This window comes from Mya arenaria, chromosome 12 (genome assembly GCF_026914265.1).
Source record: "Mya arenaria isolate MELC-2E11 chromosome 12, ASM2691426v1".
Lineage (NCBI taxonomy): Eukaryota > Metazoa > Mollusca > Bivalvia > Myida > Myidae > Mya > Mya arenaria.
Window position 1 is genome coordinate 21,819,918 of NC_069133.1, and position 14,355 is coordinate 21,834,272.

At 35.3% G+C, this 14,355-nt stretch overlaps 1 protein-coding gene across 1 annotated transcript; it reads right to left on the reverse strand.

Annotated features, from left to right (window-relative positions):
• Positions 1–856: 856 nt before the first annotated feature.
• On the reverse strand, positions 857–9,742 carry LOC128211984 (zinc finger protein 595-like). The gene is made up of 5 exons (XM_052917188.1): positions 9,646–9,742; positions 8,839–9,007; positions 8,319–8,440; positions 5,293–7,487; positions 857–4,646 (listed from the first exon to the last, which is right to left on the reverse strand). Exons 2-4 carry the CDS (start codon positions 9,000–9,002, stop codon positions 5,296–5,298), a joined length of 2,478 nt encoding a protein of 825 aa, XP_052773148.1. The 5' UTR covers positions 9,003–9,007; positions 9,646–9,742; the 3' UTR covers positions 857–4,646; positions 5,293–5,295.
• Positions 9,743–14,355: the final 4,613 nt, after the last annotated feature.

Here is a 14,355-nt window from a genome sequence, read left to right on the forward strand (position 1 = left end):
AGGTGCGGGCTAACTTACACTATCTTTTGAATCGATTAAATCTTTTTTAAAAGCTTGTATGGGTTTCCTCCCCTAAAGTGTACCCTGATTGAAAGGAAGGAGAATTTCTACGAATCACTTCATGATTCCCAAGGACGACCGTTGAGTAAATAAATATTGCTAAATTCAATTTTCTTTACAAAAAGTGCCTGAATTCAATTCACTTTACTTTTTGATATTCATCAATTCAACTATTGACTCACCTCAGTAGTTACAAGTGATTGAATAGTTCTGCTTCCATTAAGATAAGTCTGAGATTTTTAATCTTTCCATTCCTTTTGTGCCCAGTAAAGCAGTGTATGTTCTAAAGAGCATTTATTAAAGAGAGAATTATGTGGTTTAAAAATCAGCAATATTAATGCAATTTGGGACAACCAATACTTATCTTTCACGGAGCTCCAAATGGCAATTAAACGCAAGGCCCTTTGATACACCCAAACTTTAGGCCATGGTGAATGTCACTATATTTTTTGTCTAAATTACTTCAATCCAGTTATATAAGATAATTCACAATAGAACAGATCTTAATTGTTAGAAAAACTGCTAAAAGTTTCATTTTTATAAAAGCGTTAGTAACGCTTTTAGCCATTTAACATCTATTTTTGAACATTCATATGAAAAACTGCGATCTTATCTTTTGTCAGCAGTCGTATATCAATGGTGTCCAGACATTTACATAAGATTTGGCTCATTTAAAGACAAAAACTAAAGAAGTTGTCAAAACCGTCAACCTGTAAGAGTGCAGCTTTAAAAGAAATTTTATAGTAGCCAACATATTTACGTATTAGTTATGAACATAAAAAAAGACAAATTTTCAAAATTTGAATATATTTATTTAATACCACAATAATGTTGAATTTCCCAGTACTGTCAATAATAATGACGCATCATTAAAAATAAAATACATCATTCTACACATTAGATTTCCATATCTTGAATTCACACTTAGGTACTAGACTACTAGCGCTTAATAACTGAGATACAAATCAAGCCCATCATAAAACATATACTCAAATATAATAAACATATTGGGCTGATTTTTCATAACTTTGTTAACGTTAAAAATGTTGTTAACGTAAGCGTTGTTAACATTCAACCGTTTTGTTCTGAAAGTGTCTGGGATTAGCTTATGATTTGCAGTAACCCTAACAATCATTTGATAGAACTGTTTAAAGCTGCACTCTCACAGTTATACCATTTTTACAACTTTTTTACTTTTTGTCTTGGAAAGAGCAAATTTTTGCATAAATACTTGCAAACCAGTGATATAAGATTGCTGACAAAAACTGAGATCACAGATTTTCATATTCCGTTCAAAAAATAATGTTTTATGACTTAAACGGTTATTAACGGTTTAAGAAAAATGCATAAAACATCTATTTTTGTACTTAAATATCAAAATCTGCGATCTAATTTTTTGTGAGCAGTCTTGTATAACTGGTGCCCATGGATTTTTGCAAAAATTGGCTCGTTTCAATACAAAAAATAAAAAAGTTGTCAAAATGTTCAATCTGTGAGAGTGCAGCTTTAAGCTGAACTTTATTTAATCATATGATCACACCATAAAATAGTTCACCTTTAAAAGTTAACAACAATTTCGCAAATCACATTCTTAACTTTAACAACATTCTGAACAATCAAGCCATCCTCTACTTGTAAGACCAGCCATGTTAAATAAACAACTTTTTAAGCAAATATATGTACTTTCACAAAGATATAAAAAAAACATAATAAACAATTATTCAAGAACAATTAAGTTATTTCTCTAAAAAATAAAACAATTCCACAATGTGTCGTACCCACTCGAACTTTAAAAGTGCACAATATAGGCTGATGCAAAAAATATAAGTTTAATTTGACTAAAATGATAAAAACAAAAAAAAGCATATGATTAAGGTACGAAAAAAAATAAAGTATTCATGTTTATAAACGATTTTTTTAAATAAATAGCTATGTGGCCACAAATTCCAAAGTTAAAAAAGCGCAAAAATATCACTTATTTATTTTTTTAATCTGTTCCTTAATCATATGGGTTTTTTCTTTTGATCATTTTTATGAAGTGAGTGACACATCATAATTCATTGAATAAAAAACAAGATATGTCAACCTTAACTAAAGTTATTCAGTTTCAACCATTTTTTTATTCTTAGTAACAGTGACCTTGACCTTGACTCTAGGGAGCCCAAACACAATCCCATGAAAGGTATCCATAAACTCTTCCTATAGACCAAGTTTGGCCAAGATATGTCAACCCTTACTGAAATTATTCAGTTTCATAGGTGAGTTTGATGCCGTCCGCTGTCCGCCCGGACGCCCTAACAATGATGTTTGTCATTCTAATAACCAGGTTTCACTATGTGAAAACCAGGTAAAAAAACAACATCAACCTATATTGTGCTGCTTTAAATAAATGCATTTAATTCATAATGTCATTGACACTTATTGTTCTATCTGATAGTATTTTCTTTAAAGATAAATCACACATGGTTATTTTCTTCTCCTAAGTTTAAGTGTTTACGTAGTGTGCACTGTTTGACGCACTAGATAGTTCATCTTAATTGCTACACACTTCATGATCCTCCAATGAAATTTCTTTATTGATAAAACTATTTCAAACCTAACTGGTCAACTATTTCAAACCTAACTGTTTACGAAACAACTCCTAGGGGGAGAAATCATGTGACTTCAAAGGGGTTCTCACATGGGTCATCACGGGTAACAACAGATGTAAACAAAAAAGTGAAGTTAATTTTAAAATTACTTTTTTGACAGAAGACATGAAAAATGTTCCACTCTGACTCCCAGGGCATCAAATGTGAAAGTCAGTGAATGGAAAATTGCAGCTAATCCATTCCGCCATCCAAACTTCTTGAAACGACATGTGATTTGTTTTGAAGAAATTAACAATAAAAAAGAAAACATACCTTAAATTAATTTCAATGCAAATGAACTAAAATGCAATTGTTATGATATGATTATGTACAATTTATACCATGCATACCAGGCTCTGATTACAAAAAAAGCCATTACATATACCCCACACATCAAAATCTTCCTATTCAAAATGAAACACTGTGTTTTGTTTATCAAACTTCATAAAAAAATAGCATGAAATATGTTCTATATGATAATACCAATCAAGTGTTCCTTAATAAAAACAATACTACACAGTTCAAAAAAACATTATGCAAAATGTATATATAATATAAATCACAAAAATTTGCTCAAATGCAAATGATTTTAAACAGTCATTTTCATTAAAAAAAATGAAATAGCTGAAGAACTTCATGACCGCATCAATGGGTTGTCAATGCCTGTTTGTAAATGTTGTTATCTTTTTAAAGCAAAGGGGCATGATTAAAAAAAAACTCACGAGTTGTAGGCCATACTAAATCATTTTAAATGTTTTTGAGTTATTCCAAAAGTCAACAGTTGCCAGTGCCAATGAGAACAGCAATACTGAGGCTATCCCAATTCCAGGACTTAACCTTTAAAAAACAAACAAGCTTAAAATGACAAACATGGGTAATATTCTTATATTGACTGCAGTCAACCATTGGCTCGAACTCGCTTGGCTCAAAATTCCGCATTGGCTCAAACTAGATGTAAAGGACCGAATCTTTATACTGAAATACTGAAGGTAAACATACTGCTTGGCTCAAATTTTCTGAGGCTTGAGGTATTTGTGCCGGTCCCTGGGAGTTAGAGCCTATTAGGTTTGACTGTAGTTATAAACATGATCAATGATTCATGTATACTTAATGTTTTCAAGGACAATGTAACAGTATATTTTAACATCCAAAACAAGAAATACAATTATAATAAAATATAAGTAAAACATTCAAATTCAAATAACAAACATTCACCAATAAACTGGTTGTATAATTAATGTACCTGCAAGCAACTAAAATAGACCACCGCAAAATGAATGAAACAACTAAAAAATACAATTGAACAATGTTTGGATAAAAAATCCACTTAACATAATGATAAAGAGTGGGCCGATTGTTCAGAACTTTGTTAAAGTTAACAACATGATTAATGAGATCGATGTTAACTTTTGAACATGAAATAGTTCATGATATGCTCAGCTCATACAGTTAAATAAAACAAGTACAGCTGAAACAGTTGTCTCAAATCTTGTTAGAAATACCACAGATAACAAGTGTATCCTATTAACCTCCAGAGCAGTAAAGATTTAAAAACGAACAGCGATGACGTTAACAACAGATGTTAACTTTAACAAAATTCTCAACAATCGGCTCTATAATTCCATAACAGAGGGGGATATTAAATTGTTTCTCAAAAACTTTGTAGCAAACTATGTATTACAGCAGCTGTATATCAGGACAAACAGAGCTACTTGCTGAAACAGGAACCACAGCATTATTTTTGCTTGGCCTAATTTTAAACCCTGCAATCCCTCAAATAAAGGAACAAAAGTTTCCAATTGTCTACATTGCACATTCACAATATAAATGTTCAGAAAAACAACAATAGAGAGGCACTTCATTGATCAAGGTGACAGCCCACACCACACAATCTTGCAGTTGAGCCCAAAGGTCTGTATGTGGGCAGTGAAATGGGTAGAAGAATTTCTATCAGTACTGAAATTTACAAAAATGGCAGTGTGAGCACAAACAAATGTGTAAACTGTTTCTATAGTAAGCAATATATCACATGAAAATGTTCTTTGACACATTAAAAATGGTTATGAAATATTCCATTGCATGGTTTAACAATGGGAATAAAAAGTACCATAAAAATATAGTACAATAAAATGTATACAGAATCCTGTTGGCTTGAACTCCCAGGGACAAGCAAAAATACCTCAAGCCTCAGATAATTCGAGCCAAGCAGGAGTGCTTTCATTCAATAAAAAAGATACTCCTTAGCATCCAGTTTGAGCCACATGGAAATTGAGTCAAGCGAGTCCAAGTCAACAGGGTTTGACTGTATTAGATTTCAGTACCATTAGGCTTTAACCCTAAGGAACCATAAGATATCTCAAAATTTAATACTAATTACGCAACACTGCCTACATACTATGATTTGAATGTGGTCATGTGTAATCTTAACTTTGTTAATATTGCTTTTAAAGTATATAATAAAAATGCTGACCAGGAAAATGGCATTTATATTTATATGATATTACATATGTTTATCAATGTAGGTCTCCAGTTTAAGGTAGCCTGATACATAAATGCAAGCAACATCTACAACAGGTTTTGATGTATTGAGCTCAAAATGTACCTTTTATGTGTTTTCTGGGGCCATCCAGCCGTTAGCACCACCAGTGGTACCCTGTTGCTGCTGCTGTTGTTGTTGTGCCGGGTGTTGCTGGAGAGGTGGCGGCTGTTGGCCGGGATGTACGCCAGGATTGTACAGGTAGGGCCAGGAGTATAGGTTCAGACCCGCTACCCGCATGAAATTGTTGGAGGGTGGTGGCGGCATGGAGGCAGGGGGTGGGGTGGCTGCCTGGTTCGGGTGGTTCCCCATGTAGCTGGGCTGGGAGCCAATATTGGAGGATTGGGAACTTGTGCTCGCCTGCTGGTGTAGGTTCAGTGGCATGTTCTGGTCTCCAGTGGTGGTGGCAATGTGGGAACCATCAATGGTGGAAAAGTGAGGCATGTTCGGCTCATAGTCACGAGATACAAACGATGAGTTAGACCCTTCATCATCAAACATTCTCTCCTTATCCTCGTATGTGGGCATAATCATGGAAGGCATGTTCCGGTTTTCAGAATTTTCTTTAGCTTCTCTAGGCTTTTTAGGCGTATAATCAGTACCCTTCATATGCACCTTCATGTGGACACGAAGATTATCAGCCCTGGAAGTGGCCTTACCACAAATGTCACATACAAACTTTTTCACATTACAATGGACTGTCTTCATGTGCTTAGAAAGCCCACCTTTGTCCGGGAAACAGTGATGACATAGATTACATTCAAATGGCTTAAGACCCGAGTGACGCTTCTCATGGGCTTTCAGTCTCTCTTTTGTCTTGAAAGTTTTGCCACAAATAGAACATGTGTACGGGGAATCAACTTTATGAACATACTGGTGGCTGTATAGGGTTGGATAGGTCTTGAAGGCTTTACCGCAAGTCTTGCAGACAAAAGACTTATCATCCTTGTGAATGGCACGATGCATTTCTAGAGCAGACTTGTACATGAACTGACGCCCGCAGACATCACACATGAAGCGGGTGTTATCCACAGAATGGCGTCGCATGTGGGTCTTAAGGAGTAGCTCACTCTTGCAGACTTTATCACACTCAGGGCATGGGAAAATGCCTGGGGTTGCATGCTTGGACATGAAGTGATACTTCAGGGCCTGGTTATTCACAAAGGTTTTGTCACATTGATCGCACTTGACTCGCTCTTGTGTTCTGTGAGTAGCTTCATGCATTTTAAGGCTAGTAGAATAAGAGAAGGATTTACTGCAGATTTTACACGAGAAGTTTTTCTTTTCTGAATGGGTTGCAGTCATGTGCACTTTAAGGTGATAATTTGTGAGGTAAGTCTTTCCACACACATTACACATGTGGGGTCGAGCTCCGGAGTGCTTCAGTCGATGAAGACGCAGACTGTGGCTGAAGTTAAACTCTGCACCACAATCTGCCTCAGGGCACTTATAGACCTTGGCATTTTCATGGATTCCCCTCTTGTGGTGGTACAAGGACTCCTTGCCTCTGAAGCTATGTCCACAGATTTCACAGACATGGGCCATGGTTGTGTGACTAACATTGAAATGTCTCCTCAGCGCTCGTCGCGATCTATACTCTTTCCCACATTCTTTACACCGCACCTGGATGTCGGAATTAGGTTCAGGATTAAAGTCAGGATCAGCCATCTCGACTTTGGGCTTGTCTTCGTCTGGTTTTTCACCTTCACCGTCCCAATCAGGGTCTTTCTTAACCTTCTTACGCTTCTTTTTCTTGGTGGCCTTAATAACTTTCTTACCCTTAGAATTAATCTTGATCTTAAGCTCTTCTTTTTTCATATAGCCTTCATCTGTGTCACTCCCTCCCTCGACTATCTTCTTAGGCACTTTCTTCCTTATTCTCCCTTTCTTTATACTGGCCTGTGGCTCCTGTTTACAATGAACATTAGTCACATGGTCGGCAAGAGCGACCTTAGAATTACACATTTCTGGACACATCGGACAGCTGTACTCATTCCCGATATCATGGCTGATCTTAAGGTGTTCCTCAAGGCTCTTAACATCATAGGCACCAAACTTAGCTGGACATAGGGGACAAATGGTTTGTAGGTCAGCTGCTTTCCGCTTCTTTCGTGGTTCATCTGGAGACTCTGGAATCACTTTTGTCACATCATCACTGCCCAACTCTTCTATTTCTTCCATGTTGTCGTCCTCAGACACAACTTCAACCTTAACTTCGGCCACAGGCTCGGATTTAGACTTTACCTCCTCAATGATTTCATCTGAAAATAAAACAATTTTTTCAATACTTTAGTTTAATTCTTCAACTAGGTGTTCCATGATTTTAGAAATATCACATTGAGAGTAATGTAGTCTATGATTTATAATCAAATCAGCTTAAATGTTACTTCTAATAACTAAATAATATTTCAATCAAACTTTCCTGACCCTCATTTCGAGGAGAGGGGAGGTAGATAAAAATATATTTAGACTTGTAAAAAGAAAAATAATACAACCATATGAAAGGTAAAAACAATTAGGTTGTGGGTATTTTTAAAGTCAGTCTCGAAAGGTCATTTTTTTTCTCTACCTTTCCGATTGTTTATTGAAATATAACGGTGAAACAGTAAGTTTATCAAAATATAATTTCTCTGTTTTCTCAGATTTTACCAGTTTCATTGTGAAAATGGTAACATAGACCTACACAATGCCAGGAGGAAGATGCAATGATGTCATGTTTTCCATACATGTATGACGTCATTAAAATTTCATGCAGTTTTCCTATTAAATAACAATTAGATTAGTTTTTTGTTGAATTATACCAGTTAGCATGAACAAAAAGAAATTGTGTTTGTTTCAGTGTAACATTGCAATATATATAACACTAAAATTTATTATTTCAATCATAGCCACTCATGAAATATTACTTTTTGTGCTCACTCAGTGGAATATATTGCATTTCTTAAACTGAAACAAACAATTTTGCTCAATATCTTTTGTGGCCTAGAACATGTATTTTAGAAACACAAGTTTCAACTGAAGAAAACTTGAAGCCTTATTAATTCAGAAAGAAAGAAATCTATCAATATATCAATCGATCTGCCAACAATTACCACATTCAGTTTCCATCTTAGTAACAATAGTTTCAGTCTGGGTTTCCGCTTCAGTCATCGCCGTAACCTCTGTCTGTGTCTGGGCTTCTTTCCGGAACTTGGTGTAGTCCTCCATCTCAGACCTGCAAGGCGGAAATTATCATTTACGATATGCTCAAGTGACATTGATATTAAAAATGAGTAACAAACAAACATTTATATTCAAGTACTATTGGGTCTTTAATATAACTTATCATTACACCAAAACATTCGAATTTATCAGCACATTGCATGAAATATTTTAGCTATTTAACACTTTCTTCCTAGTTTGAGCCCCCCAAAAAACTTATTCTTATAGTTGTGTTCTTCACACAAAAGATAGCCCACCAAAATAAGGAAATTGAGGCAAAACTTCTGTTAACTGATATTTTGGCATTAAAATGCACAATAAATCTGATCTTATTTATGTACAAATTGTAGGTACTTAATTCTATGATGGGAAGTATAAATTTAGCAAAAAGTTAAAGTGATTTTTCCTTACTTAATAAATTTGTGGGTGAAATCATATTCAAATTCTGTCAGACTGTCAACATTGACGCTCATCTTGGTACAAAGCACAATCTCTTCACTGAAGTCGATTGATTTGAAGCAGTCAGTTGCTAAGACCCGCAACAGGGTTTTCAACGAGGCATCACTCAGCTCCATTTTGTCTGAAAAGAACATGATAACATCAGATAATAAATAATGTGTGCATGAGACAGCTGTGGGAGTGTGTATATTGTAACGTGAGAGGCCCTTAAGAGAAAAGCATGCTCGACCCTAACAGTGTTCGCTGACCCTGAAGGGGTCCGCTGGTCTTTATATACAGTTAATTCTTAATCCCCCCAGGCTTTGCTAATTTGCATATTACCAACCATACATACTATGAACATACTTCAGTCTATAATGGACCATTACAATATGCGAGGACCGCTCACCCGGGTAGCTCAGGCTACGGTGCAATGGCATTATTATCTTGTTCCTTCTATTGTAGGCTTACTTTATTTTTACTTTATAAGAAATGTGTTTGTTATTCTTGGATGAGAAAGTTTATTATGTACACACTTCTTTCTTGAATAGTGTATAATAAATGTTAAATCTTATTGGCAAATACCACTGATAAAACCTGAACAAAAGCACTATGTTCACAAAATCCTATGCGATACAAGGTTTAGGTCGAACAATTTTGAGTACGGATAAGACTAATTGGAGGGGATGCCAATTAGTCTGTTCATTTACGGTGGCGCCATGTTCACCGTGCGTTGGAATACAATTATAACTGTTTTAGGTTAATGAAATATGGTTTTACCTTGTTTCACACTCCACAGGACAGCTGTAAGAAGACTTAATACCTAAATTATTAGGGACAAGAAACGTAAATTATTTCATCTTCCTTATTTAGCCTTCTACACGCATGCGTGAAATGAACGCGGAAGGTTAAATTATACTAATTTTCCATCTCCCGTAGGTGTTGCCTGGGTGTAGGATTGTTATTGGTACCAGGTGTAGCGGAATGTTGAATAGCAAGTTCATGCAACATTTTCCATATTGATGAAAATTGGTGACATACTGATAATGTTTATTTATGGCGTAAACTAGTTGTATAAACTCAACGAAAACCACATGGGCAATTCCAGTGCAGAGTAAAAATTACTCAGTAAATGAAAACTGGTTGATATGTCCGGGATAAAAGAAACAGCTTATCAACCAGAGAAATGATCTTATAAAAAATTCGTTTTCTATCATTCAAACACATCAAATTATCAATAAAAGTCGGTCATTAAAACACCAAATTAAATCACCATTTTTATATAATGTATAACATCATGCCATTTTTGTATCACGTTCTGTCTTAAATGTTAAATGTTAAGTAGTTAATGTTGCATTTATGAAACAAAAGTTTCTGAAAGCATTCACATTAAAGATACGTTAGAATTTACCATTCTGTGATCAAGGCCAAGAAACTTCAACATGCGGCCTAGGCTTATCTCAGAGCTCAAAGAAATATGGAGAAGCGACTCTGAATATAACCACGAGGAGCCTTAAAATTACATTTCTTAATAAATTATTAATTTCTTAACATCGTCTTATAATACTTAGATGATAATATAAATAAATTAATTCTTCACATAGACATTCGTTAACTGCTATTGATATATAAATAAATGTATTACTCAATCACCTTAACATAACATCAGTAACAATTTGTTAGAAACCTTCTTTCGAAAGAACGTGTGTTTTTGCTCACAGTATAACGGGGAGCAATGGAGTCCTCAGAAGGACTGTTTGTCAAACCGGGCTGGAATAGTCTACAATTTGTGTTCGCCGCCAAATGGAATACGAGATTGAAATTCTTCGACTTCCTCTGCCTTTCTTCCCTAAATGACCTACTCGTCCATCGCCAGATCATCGTCTCCGGATACAATATCCACCTCCTCGCCATAGAGTTGCCGACGGAGCTCTACCACAATTTCCGCTTGCGCGTATGCGTACTCGTAATACATGTTCCGGACGCCCTCGTTGCACGCGAGTTTCAGTCGTAGATTGTAGCGGAAAGACCGGAAACCGTCATCTTTCGCCCGCTGATAGCGCGTCTTCATCTCCTCCAGTTGAGCGTTGAGAAGAGTCACCTGAGCACACGCTCTCTCGAACTTTCGCTCCGCATCCAACAACGCTGCTGTCTGGACGCTTGTAAGGTATTCGCTCTTCGTCGTCATGGTTACGCTGGATTTTTTTTCTAATGCTGCAGACAAATTGATATCAGTATGCAAAAGCAGAAGAAATTATATGGAATTTTGTGGAACTCGTGTTTAAATATTTTGTTGTTTTGACAGCGGTCAGCTTTCACTAAATAGGCGACTAATCGAACTCCACCTGATATTTTCACACTTTGTGCGGCCTCTGATTGTTCATCAACCTAACCTGACAACTTGGCATGCCAATCAATGCTAATTTGATTAACCGTATTTGAATTGTAATGGCTCAAATTGAAAAACAATTAACTCAGTTTTTGACTTGTAATTACTCAAATGATTAAAGAAGCAGCGACAAAGATTACTACAAAATCTACACGACATCTTTGAAAATATTTTTATAAAAAAACGCTTCTTTTTATTACATGTATTATAAATATGTATGTAAAATATATGTTATACTAGTACATGATGTTTATTGTACTAGTTGTAACTTAAGATATGTTAATTGCATAGGACAATTGTATGTAAATGCATTTTTTCTAACGCATATGCTGTATTTATTGTTCGGAATGAACATTGTGAACAATTTAGTGACTCTCCCGGGCCCTACCACTGTGTAACACTGTCTCTGATACAGATAATGCATTTATTTATTTTTATTCATTTTTTTTTTTAAATTTTGGTAGTATATGACCTTCTTAATTTTTCTGAAATTCATTGGAGTGTCTGCATTGCATTGTCTTTATTATAAACCTCAATATGTTCATGTTAATTGTTCATTAATTTGAAGAATAACGTATATATTGACTTGACCTGGTATTTTGGGGCATTAACTCATTTTTTTTTCTTCATGTATGTTTTCTTCATCAATGGTGTAAAGGTCAAGTTGTCACATGATGTTACTGTACATTTGACTCTGTTCGTTTAAAAGCTTTTAACGGTATTTAGTTGTGTGTGTTGTTTTGTTTGAAATCTGTTTCTTTGGTTTCACAAAGTTTTTGTTGTATTTGCTGGATAGAATTTGAAAAAGTTTGGTTTATTTCAATTACGTATATTTTTTACTTCCAACACGGACCTACAAACCATGGTTTATAGGTCCGTGCTTCCAATAACATTATACTTATCAATTTGCTCGAGGAATTTGTACACCAGTTTGGGTGAATACCATTGCTTATGTTAGGACTTCTTATATTAGCTAGGAACCTTGGCAAACGAGGCTCATCCAGTAACAACGGACGGACGACAGCGGTGAAGAGGATCCGGTCCGCTCTCAGCTCTGACTCGGCCATTGATGGCGAGCTATCGTACAGAGTAATTTGATAGTTTGAAATCCTGCTTATGACGTCATATGATGTGTATAAAGTTAGTGACACTTAACCTAAAATAAAAAATCTTTACATTTATCAAATGGGTGACTTCTTCTAACGATCTTGGAAAAAAATGAATTACTGCAGTTAAACAATGTAGGAAAATCTCGGAATACCTAAATATCATATCTTAAGGCATTTTGTGATTTTATGACATTGTTCAACTGCAGTAATTCTTAATTTATGCTAGATCGTTGGTAGGATTGACCCATTTGATAAATCTAAATTATTTTTTTCAAATATTCTACGTTAATTATCACTAAATGTTTATAGGTCATATCGGACACCATAAGAAGTAGTTCATTCCAATCAAACTACTGCATGTGAGACTTTGACTTAGGACGCTTAACAACAGCCTCTGAGAAGCCGGAATGTAAAGAGATCACACGACACCCCGAAAGTATGCAGCTTAGAAAATTAGATAATTTGGAAAAGTTGGATAAGATACAAACGATGGTGACTAGCATGACTGAAGATCTAGAACATTCTATTCTGTTTGTGAGTGATAAATATGATGAAGTTAAGTACATGTACAGCGACTGTTTACGGTGAATTCCGGCACTATCATGTCATTAAACGGAATATGTTGGCGCTCAGACTCTACAGATTGCTTAAAAGAATGTTCTTTCATTAAAGTATTCTTCAAAATGTTGGTTCCATTCTGTTGTCAAAAAGTCCATAATTTCTTTCACTAAACAACAGTAATACGGAAGTTACCATAGTAACACAACGCCATTGTTCATTTATACGGTATTTAAAGAGACTCCATCGTGTTTTGTAAAATCATAAGTGCACTTTTTACGAAACAAGTTTGCAAAATGAAGTGTGACAAATCATTAGGAGTGTTAAAACTCAGATATTGGCAGATGGAACCCACCTTGATATTTGCTCAAATATTGTTATTTTGAAGACGATTGTATTTTAAAAACGTTAGCAAAGTAATTAGACAATAGTTACGTTGTTGCGTGATTGGTTGATCACGTGATGTTACCAATGTCCTCAATAAAGATTAAAATATCGATCAACTGTTGTCCTAGTCCATGTGGCCTAGTGGTTAAGGCCCAGTTTATTTTATTTTTTTGACTATATTGCCGTGAGCTCGTTCACCACTAAAACCATAGTTTTTATACTTTCATCGTATTTCGGTATCAGAGAGCAAAAAAAATTTAATAATAATATAAAATAAGTGTATTTGGTTCCATTTTATTGGGAAACTAATTCTTGGTCCAAAAACATGAGCAAGTCCCTTTACAGGGGCTAGACACCAGTGGTACAAAATTAATGAAAACTGTGAAAATCTTACATAAGATTGACATAGTTGTGTGCAACGCTTACGACACATTCATCTAGTAGATGTTTAGGAGCATTTTCCAAATAGAAATTTACTATGGTTGTCTACCACGTAAATCTGGGAAACCATTATGCGCTATTTTAAACAGGGACACAAATGAGACAGCAACATGGTTGATGCGTTTCTTATTTTAACCATGTAAAGTGATGTGTTATGATATCGGCCTCATACTAGCTGCATTCACAATTCTAGGCTTGTCCGGCCATCTGGTGTCCAGCCCCTTTAAGATGAGTCAGATGGGTAACAGCTGTTGTGAGTGTAAATATCTGCAGATACCAAAATCAACTTTTAAAATTTGTGCAACAAATAAACCTTTTTTAAAGTTAGGTGCAATGAAACTGTTAAATATTTCTCGTTTTATACTTGAATTCAAAGTTTCAGAATTATTACCATATTCAAGTATCAACTCAGCCCTGTTCCCAAAGTGAGTTTTCAACTGTTCATGGTCAGAAAAATCAACGATTTTAAAGAAGTATCGGCTATTTAAAGTTGTTAACCTCATTAGTTGACACAAGTCATAAGCGTGACCAGGTACAGAAAGTTGCTTCCTTTTTTATGTGTGGCTTTTAACACAACCATTGTATACTAGTATTGCTTTCGCACTG